Here is a 10,763-nt window from a genome sequence, read left to right as displayed (position 1 = left end):
GGCACCTCAGTGGGGTGGTTGGGCTTGCCCAACTGACGTTCTGGTGAGTATCTATTCTGATGAAACTGGAATTGAAACCAGACAACTTTAACTTTATGTAAAACTTAATTTTTCTTTTTAATTTAATACTCATCTGTATTAGCTAACTTTGTTTCTTGAATGCAAGCATTACCTTTATTAGTTAATTTTGTTTCTTGAATTTATCAATCATCTCTATCCGATAAATTTGTTCCTAGAATGAACCTTAATCAGCTAACTATTTCTTGAATGAATCATTCCTCTTTATCAGATAAACTTTGTTTCTAAAATGCATCACTTATCTTTATCAACTGACTTCCTTTAATATATCGCGCTTCTTTATCAAATAACTTTGATATACGTATATGAAAGATAGTAATGGGTTTTAGTTATTGTGTTGTCAGAAGTTGTTTTAATTAACTTTTCTTGAGTTGAACTTTTTAATACTATCAAGATCATTTCATTAGTGGGATCACGACCCCTACTGCTCCTTTGTTATGAGTGTCATTTTTAGAGGTTTTAGAATAGCCTACGACGAGATAATTCGTACAGAGCACCTTATGCTAAAAATTGAAAACAATACCAGGGTGTTGCCTGGTTACCATCACCCAAAAAGCACGACTTAGTGAACCTTTCATTAGGTCCATCTGCAACTGTTCCCAAATAACTTATCAGTTCCTACAGCGCATATTCTGGCATAGAGCCTCTAGGAAGCAACCATGAGTTTAAAACTTCAACCTTACAGAGCATCTGTTTATAATTTAAATGCAATTAAAATGAAGCTTCAAAATATTGACTATACTTCGTTGGTTACATAAGAGGGAATTTAAAAATGTTTAGGGTTTACAATATAACTCTTTGAATTCGTGATGTTTATTAATCAATATATCCTTCATCAAATTATAATTTTTGTTCTGTAAACAATGACAAATAAAATAGTTTATCCTGTCTCATTAATAATATACATTTGTACTTTTTGGCTACATTATACACTGTATGAATTAAGAAAAAATTTATGTAATACAATGCTTCTCTCACTCAAAAGAAAAAGGTTGTTATAATGGATTACATTCACTGTTTTTGTTGGTGCAGATGAATGTACAGTAACGGCAAAATTATGGCCTTAACGGGTGTTTTTGAAAAGTAACCCATATTTCTAATAGCTGAAGTTTTGTGAACCGTGTCCGTCGTATCAAATAAAAGTTATACTCATGGCTCTAGATTATACTTATAAACAGTAGAAAATAATTGGAAAAACTGCATTAAACAATATTAACAGATACATTAGTCTTTGTTACTAGCTTCTGCAGTTTGTTTTTTCTTACCCTGAAATAAAGAAAAAAAACATTAAAAATCACAAATCTTAGATCTTTAAAATTAGTTTACTAATAAAAAATTCATATTTATCTTGTTATATCACCTGACAATTAATAGAAGCTGTGTCACTTATTTTTTCAAATATTTTGAGTAAAAAAAGTAGAATGTAATAGCAATAAATTCATGCAAAATTATTTAACTTTTCCTTACATTAATCTCTTCTTTGATCTTTATTTGCCATTTTTTCCTTACATTAATCTCTCTTCTTTGATCTCTAATTGTGAAAAAATGCATAATATAAAAATCTTTTAGTTAATTTGTATTTTTCCTAACAATACAAACCTGAGTCCTTTAATGAGAATATGACTTTAGTGCTGCTAGAATGGCCATTTAAACTTTTAATGAGGTAAACATAATTTTCTGCCCAGTGGAGGCGAGGCCCAACTCGACCGACAGGAGGAGCAACTCTCACTTTGACCTTTAACGTAGGATTTACAGAGTGGTTGAGGCAGAAGTTTAACTTGAAAGGTCTCAATTGTTAGAGAAAACAGAATTTACTTTAAAAATTAGTGATTTGTTCTTACACAAATGCAAATCATCATCCTTTAATAGGAGTTATCCTTAGGAGGGAGGGAAATGCCAATGCACTTCAGTCCTTAGGAGGAAGGTGATGACTCCTGCCAACCTCGTAACTACCTGAGCATGAATATGTCACAGTTGTTAGGATAGGTCCCTACCGACAGACTGGTAGACAATCACAAATGAATTTATCCCTGAAAGGATAAGTATTCTGAATGTATACTCATCACAAGAAACTGATATGCATACATTGCTTCCACCCATCCCCCTCATCTAGGAAGAGGGGGGCCCATACTTCTATACCAACTTTGTTTGTAACCGCCTTCTTCCTTCAGTACTAGTGGTACTGATAGGTTCTTACTGAAGGTTGGAGCAAAACCGATATGCCTAAATGTTCCATCCATCCTCTCATTGGATCAGCACATATGATGGTGCAAGAGTAAGAAGAGGCATGTTCTTGGATATCTTCTTTAACCTATTGGCATTGGGACATAGGAGCGAATCATCCTGATATCTGCTTGTAGAGAAGAGATTGTGAAGGAGTTGACTTTGAAGTTGCGTGTGGCTAAAATCTAATCTCGAACACGAACTTCAGATCAAAGTAAAGAAAGACCTTCCGTTAGAGAAAAAATTGTGACATACAAAATGCCAAGCAGAATCCCTATTCTCAATGCTGAGGCCAAGACATGTGATTGACATGGCTTAACGTCCTACTGATGTCTGTTCTGGGCTCATGCAGGGTCCACTTGATTGACATCCCACAAGCAGCACAAGTTCCTGGATAGGGAAGACAGGCCCAGACCAGAGAAGTAATTTTTCTACGATGTCACATCATAAGATGGGTAGTTTTACCGGTAATTAGAAGAGAAGCATCAGTAAATCAGTAGACAACCAGAATGTGACAGTTGGAGCCACCAGGGAATCCTGAGACCAATGTGATCAAGAGACTGTCGAGCATTGGTCAACCAGGTAGACACGTGCAAGGGCTAAGGCATCAAGAAACCAGTATGTTAGAAGGAGTCTTGAACGCTGCCGATGTTCCTGGAACTATAGAGTAGTCTACTGGAAGATGGTCAGGGAATGTAAGTTCTGGATTAACCTGGATATTAACAAGTCCTATGATGGTGATTCCCTTAGACCAATATGCCTTTCCACCGCGCATGAATGTGGAAACCCTTGGTGAATGAGCGTGTCTGCAAGAACATTCCCTTATTATGAATGGACCTTGCTGACAGTTCTATCACATTATTGGCTGCCCTGGTGTAAACCTACTCACTCAATTGCAAATTGTCAGTAAAACTAAAGTCTTGACCGTCAAGTTATCCTCCTTCATCACTATCGAATATCCTACCAAACTATCTGGAAGCTTGCCAAGCTAAGAGCATTACTTGGATTTCCAGGAGGTCAGTATGTAAGTTCTTTAATTCTGTGAACCACACCCCTGAGGTGTTACAGGTCCTCAGGGGTTACATAACCCCTTCCTTTATTAAGTCTGTGAACCACAGGATCCCCGGAGTCAGGGAATCAAGTAGAACTTCCCTAGAGGGAATCTTGTCAATTAGCAACCACACCTGATCATCCTGTGTTCCTGTTCTGTTGAAACCAGGAAGTAGGGAAATTGCTGGTAGCTGGCCAGGGATGCTTCCAACAACCCTGGAGTAATCACTGGTGTAGGGGCATGAGTTCTTCAAAGATGAGAGAAGACTGAAGACATTGTCCCTGACAAGCTGGAAGTTCCTGGTTGTGTAGAAATGGCTATGTAACCTCCAAATGTTTTCTGATACAATCTTTTCAGGTTTTAACAGCATACCCTGGTCCTCTATCTTCTACTTGGCCATGACTGTGCTTACTCAATAAACACCATTTTCAGATCATAGTTAAAGGAAGGCCAACAGTCTCGGACCTGGAGCACTGCATACTGGAATGAGACGAGCAAGACAATCAACGAAAGGACCCAAGGAGCTAATCTTGTTCGGGTATGCACCTGAGGTGACAGGTGGAGTTCAAAGTTCCTGGTTTCAACTGGTAACTTAAGCCAAGAGGACAAAGAGGAGTTAATTACTATAGAAACAAAGAACAGGTATTTATATACAAGAATTCCTGAGTGAAGTCATACAAGAAAAACCACTGATTGAGACCAAATTGTAAAAGACTACATTACGTAGTAAACCCCTAAGCACGTATTATCACAACAAGTAGAAAAGAAAGTCTACATGAGCACAAGGTTGTCTATACAGTATCTTTAAGGAATGGAAAAGCATGGATCATCTTTGTTTTCTTGTAAGGAATCATAGGCTGGAATACAACTTTTCCACAAACATCATAAACTGCATGTCTACTACTAGTCTTTCCCTTAGTATTATATTGTCTTAACCATCAACCTTCTCATTCAATGGTACTTGAATAAGGTACTCATGGCACACAATCAACCAAGCACTTCTTAACCTTCCTATCAACAATTTCACTAATTTTTGTCTGAGTTAAGACATGAGAGAATCTATAGATAATGTTTTTCTTTCAAATGCAGGACATTTATGAACATTTAAACAGAAGTACACAAAACTAATAAAATTATACACTGGAAAACTAGCTCAATTATTTTCAATAATCTCCATTGTTTAAAGGTTTAAAGGCCAGTCATGAATGGAAGAAGCAAAAGACAGTGAAATTGCGCTAATGAGCAGGACAATGTCCTAGAGACTGACCATATATACATATGATCAGCGGCCAAGCCCCCTCTCCACCTAAGCTAGGGCCAAGGAGGGCCAGGCAATGGCTGCTGATGACTCAGCAGATAGACCTATAGGATCCCCCTAAACCCTCATCCTTAGCTCACAAGGATGGTGAGGTTGCAGCGACCAAATAACCAACGAGTCTGAGCGTGACTCAAACCCCAGTCTGGCGTTCACCATTTAGGGACGTTACCACATCGGTCACAACAACCCTGATTATTACTGTTCTTCTTTGTATCAGATTAACAAGGCTCCACCACACAGTCTCACTTCCAGGGAAATAAACTGTAAAGAGGCGAAGACAAGAGAAATATCTATCCAAAGTGTGTCAACTCGGTTCTGGTTTCGTGTTATTTACTGAGTATTGCAAATTACTCCCTATTGACCATAACTATCCTTATAACCTACTGGATGTAGGGCACTGCACAAACTTGAAATACAAATAGCTTAGAAAAATAAATGCCCGATGAGATGAAGAAATATGAATAATTACAAGAATTTTCATAAGTTAACAGTACTGTAAATAAAATAAAATACTATCACAGCAGATTTCCAATCATTATTAAATCCCCCAAATAGCTCATCGGCACATCCAGATATTGTCTCATATCTGACACTTATGTCCTACACAATAAATCAAATCACAATTTACCAGCTTACTTTCCACCAAAAATATGACATCACCAGACATATGAACTTTACAGATATTAAAACTTTTCTTGAAGTATTTTTCATTTAAAATCTATCTATTCTATTTACCAAGGCACACACCAATTTTGAGAGGTAGCTGACATCAAACAAAGGAACAAAAGGGGATCTTTCCTCTCTTAGCTCCTCCCAGCCTGACGAGGGATTCAGCCAAAGTTTGGCTGGTACTGCTAGGATGCCACAGCCCACCCTCCCTAGTTACCTACCACAAATGAAGTTTCATACGCTGAATCCCCGACTGCTACTACCGCTGCAGTCACTAGAGGAAGCAGTAGGGCCTACCGGAACTGCGTCACAATTGCTCGCCATTCATTTCTATTTCTAGCCCGCTCTCTTGCCTCTCTCACATCTACCCTTCTATCACCCAGAGCTTTCTTCACTCCATCCATCCACCCAGACCTAGGCCTTCTTCTTGTACTTTTCTCATCAAGTCTTGCATTCATCACCTTTAGCAGACAGCCACTTTCCATTCTCTCAACATGGCCAAACCACCTCAACACATTCATATCCACTCGAGCTGCTAAATCATTTCTTACACCCGTTCTCACCCTTACTACTTCACTCCTAACCCTATCTTATTTAAAATGGATACTGTACATTATCAATAAAAAAAATACTAACTTACCATGAGAAATTACTTTCTTTTTATGAAAGAAAATAGATAGTTTCTAAGGAAATATTTGTCCTACTAGTTTATTATTTCCAACAGACTTACGACGTCATTATACTGTGAAAAAACGGGGTCGTAAAAGCAAATTCGTAAGCTGATGACTACTTGTAGTGGGTGTGAATGATTGAATGGTTGTAGTCATGGCTGATTGTGTTTGTGAAGATAATTGTGTTTGTAAAGCTCATTTGTGTGAACGATTGTGCACATAGATCATCATCTGAATGATTGCGTTTGAGTTGATTATGCTTGTGGATCCTACTTGTGAAGCTTTTTTTGTGGATTATCATGCGTGTCGAACATCGTCAACGTGGATGATGGGCTCATGCACAATCATTTACGTGGACGATGTGTACATGAAACTTGTGTGTGGAAGATTGAGTCACATAAAAGGCAATATGTATGCGTGGAAACCTACCATAGATGGACCCCTTGTGCACGGAGAACTATTGTCACTCAGGAACAATCTTAAGATTTTCCCTTCACCAATGCCTGATCTCTTCAGAGCAGCTATCACCATTTCACCATGGAGAGAGATTAGTATTACTAGCTCATATTGTTTAGACTCACAACTATCAGTAATTTTGCTTATCCCCGATACAAAATTCAAATTTTGCTTTGTTTCAAATTAGATTTTCTTTTTCAGTACTTATAAACTACAATTATTTATTTATTATAATTTCTATTTTATCCACAAAACAAAATACTTTTTTTTCTAAAAAAAACAATGGCTCTTATTATAAAAATAAGAAACTTTTATTAAGCAGCATCTCTACAGTAATCACTATAGTAGGCAAAGTCTTGGCAGCAGCAAAGGAGGATGATAAGGGAACACATGAAATGAGATCGTCTAGGAAGGGGAGGAAAAGGGCAATGCCCTTCGTTCCGGCCCCTAGTGTGAGCACTTAATTCCGTACATGAGCGATGAGCTCATGGTCTCTCACTGGAAAAGAAATGGTAGAAGTCATGTGTACTCGACTCCTATCAATCAGACTTCCTGGACTTTTTCAATGATGTCTTAATTTTGCTCTAGAAGTTATAGTGAAGACCAACAAAGAGGAGGCAGGGAAGGAATAACTTTTAGTTTGTATTTTACAGTAATCTTGGAGGCCAATGACGATGATCTAGTAGGCAAAATGCTACGAAAGCACTACCAGGAGATGCGTCCTTAGAGCCTTTGCAGGGTCAAGACGACACTGAAAATCAGAGGGGCAGCACCCTCCTTTTCAAACTTGGACAGCAGCAGACTGTTTCTCCAAAGTTAAGGAAAATCAACTTCTTAGTTCACCTTGTCATCATAATAGGGCTACAGAAATGAGGAATAGAAAAGCAACAGACATGCTACCTGACAGAAACAAGCACATTGAATACCGATAGGTAGCACATAAAACTCTCTCATAATTACAGTTACCAGGAAAAACTGCATATCCTTAACTACCAATAATTACCCCCATGAATGTGACAACTGTATATGCCATTCATTATATCTGAAAGAAAAACAAAAGATTAAAACCCACAGATGAGGGTTCCGAGAAGTACACCAGTACCGCACTGTCCTATGGCCAAAGTCAAAGTGAGGGTTGCTCCACCAGTCAAGCAACTATGTTTGCCATGTTAAAAGTTCAAAATGGCTGTTCCAGCTTCACTTGAGTCATACTCCTATTAAAGGATGACGGTTTGTAATTGTGTAGGAACATTTGTCCATATGCTCATTTAATATAAATTTCTGAAGGTTTACATGTTCAGTAACTTACACAAAACTATTCAAATCTTTTAACATACAAACTCAATTTTATACTAGCCTTTACTTAACTTAATTCACAGATAACACAAGCACAAGATATAAAATCATTATGCAAATATTCTACTTTTAGACTTAAAAAATATTAAAACCTTATGAGGTTTTCAAAATGAGTTATAAATCCTTATGTCCCTGCATTGCTAATATCACCTTGGTTCAAATTTCACATTTACTGAAAAACAAAATCACACAAGGATGAAATATGCATGTTATCTTTAGAATTCTAAATCATTAAAATTATTATATTCTGAACTTTTCTGAAACCGAAAACTCCAGATTTTAAATTATTAATCTCTTATTTCTTGTTGATATTGTGCAGGAAGACTTTTTAAACATTATTTCCTTGTGTTTTACTTGATAACATTTTGCTATGTTTGTTCTCTGCAGCTACAATTAATCAATATCTCGGGTATGTTTTTATAAGATTTCGTTTTTACCCGAAATTGGTTCAGGTAGGGTATGTTAAGAGTTCCCATTATCAGAACAGGACTTTTATCAAAGTATTCTCAGGTTTTGTGTTTACAATAATTGCCACTTGTAAAGTAATTGGAGCTAATGGTGTGATTTGCAGACCTTTTACAATCAGGAAGTTCAAGTTCCTCTCTGCTCTCTTCTTAAAGACCCATTTTTCACTTCATATAAAGTGAAGCACATAATTTCTATTTTTAGAAGAGCTACTAAGAGTAACAATTAAGAATGCCATACTCTTTCCAGATAATTTGGGGACTAAGACATGTTCTGGGCCTTTGCAGCAATACAAGTATGATACTTTAATAATGTCACTAGGCATGGAATCAGCCATTTTAGGTGCTAGACATATTGGAGCTAATATATCATTAAAATATAATTTGAACTGATTAACATAGGGAGTTTGTGCTACCTGGTTTTGATAATGCCACAACTTACATGTGGCCTTTCTGGTAAATTATGTCTTTACTGAAGGTCCCTACCTATTCTCTCAAGTAAATCTGCAATGCTTGTATTGAGTCAAATTTTCTAGGAACTAGGAGTGCATTTTCAACCATGAAAATTTGCAATAGGGGCCCTGTCTCATTGAGGCATTTTACAGGTGACCTCCATTTTTGTTTCTTGAGTTGCAAGTAGCACAACTACCATAACTTTTTGTTCCTAATAACTTTGTTACATGAGAGAAGTAGCTCAACATACCCGGTCTGTTATTCCAGTCATACCTGAAGCATCCATATGCCCAAAATTAAATCCCAAAGAAGAGGTAAATTCCAAATTCCTTGAAAAAATGCTAAACTACAGTCCAAAATTAGACTATCATTTTATGCATAAAGTAAATAGCATTTGTTCTTAAAATAGTCTTACACAAAATGTCCTTTCCCTTCTTGATCTTACAAAACCTTATATAATAAGTTTGATTATATCTCCCATAAGTTAAAAGAATTATCAAAATTATTTGAGATGCCTCAAGTCTCTTATTAAAAAAAAAATCACTGGATGAATGCTCTTCAACCTCCATAGTTTTTGAAATACTGGCACTAAATAATTAAATAAGTCTTCTTGTGAATGAAGCCCTTAGAAACATGGCACCCAAACTACTGCTAGGGGTAGAAGCGGTAGTCCTAGCTCTGAAATTCATGATACATTCAAAATTGTGAGATTTTTTCAAGGTGCCTTTAGAACTATTATGGTACTTGTAGGCAGACTGTAATCTCTCAGCTCTGAAGCAGTGCATCAGAAGTTCAGACTCATGTTTCTATTACAGGTGAACTCTGTCAATTACAGCATGAACAGGTTGACAATAAGAGCTTTTACAAATAGCTGTCACAGAACTGGGAAGAGGATCAGCAGATCTGACCAGTACTTATGATAGGGATGATATTATCAGGATAGGATTAAAGAACCCTATAGAAGACTCTAGAACTATGTAATCCACTCCTTTGTGCTACAATAATGGGTGGAAGACTGAATTAATCAAAACCTATGCAATTATCTTAGAACTCCATTAGGAGCTAGTAAAATATGACCTTCACAATTATTTTCACTGAACTTACCCACACATTATCAAGAAAAGTATATACTATGCTATACAAAAGTGAAATGTTTTAGTTCAGCCTACACATACCATACTATCATAATGTTAATACTATACTATTTTCCATGCAGGTGACCTCGATGCAAGTGTAAAAATAATATATTTTATTGTCAAAATTCTGTTATAACTTCTTCAAAATTAGACCATGCCATAAGATAGACTGTATTCTAAGAGGATGCACCTACTTAGCTAAGTTACTTTACTGGCTCTCTGTATTCACTGCGGAAATGTCAGCGTTGGTGAAGGCTTTGGAACTTGTCTTAGAAACAAACAGTAAAATATGTCATAAAATATGACCACAAGAATTAATTTACTCTTAATTTTAATAGCCATCACCAATTTGCTTGAAAAGCTCAGAGTTGCTCTTTTAAATTTCCAGTTTGAGCAAAAGTGTGAATTTCTGTTGGGGTCCAACTAATATGGGAATTAAAAGAAGAAGGGAAACAAGTGAAAGAAGTAAACCTGAAGGATAATTACTAGGTGAATAGTTCCCAGCTTAGATAAGATAATACCTATAAGGTCCTCTATTTTGATTAAATGGCAAGAGAAGTGGGCCTCTCCTTTCCTTGCTAAAACTTTGACATATAAAAATCAGGAGAGAGACTGTATCTCGACCCAATTCCTTTAATCCCAGCTAGAGGGTTGAAGTATTTCAACTAGATTAAATATTGAGCATACATATACATTCATGACTTTATTCTGAAGGATAGTAGTGCACCAGTGTGCTGAATATGACAGATTATTGTCAATGGAGCACAAAACAATGGTAACAGAGCAGTACCATCTAGATGGTGTTGATGTTGATACCATTGTAGGTTATCTAAAAAGCATTATCTTTAATGTAAATTAGATGTACAGTATGTACAGTACGGTCCCAAA

General features: G+C 36.7%; 1 protein-coding gene across 2 annotated transcripts in view; it reads right to left on the bottom strand.

The window, feature by feature from the left end:
* Nucleotides 1–875: 875 nt before the first annotated feature.
* The window catches only part of LOC137651712 (G kinase-anchoring protein 1-like), a 161,718-nt gene continuing 151,830 nt past the window's right edge, over nt 876–10,763 (bottom strand). For both annotated transcript variants that reach the window (XM_068384940.1, XM_068384933.1), the window contains one exon: nt 876–1,344. In XM_068384940.1, coding sequence (XP_068241041.1) covers nt 1,303–1,344 — 42 coding nt within the window. In that variant the 3' untranslated portion in view covers nt 876–1,302. The remainder of the gene's footprint in view (nt 1,345–10,763) is intronic.

This window comes from Palaemon carinicauda, chromosome 1, assembly GCF_036898095.1.
Source record: "Palaemon carinicauda isolate YSFRI2023 chromosome 1, ASM3689809v2, whole genome shotgun sequence".
Taxonomy (NCBI): Eukaryota; Metazoa; Arthropoda; class Malacostraca; order Decapoda; family Palaemonidae; genus Palaemon; species Palaemon carinicauda.
Note: the sequence above shows the minus strand (reverse complement) of the source record. Positions and strands in the feature narration are given on the sequence as shown.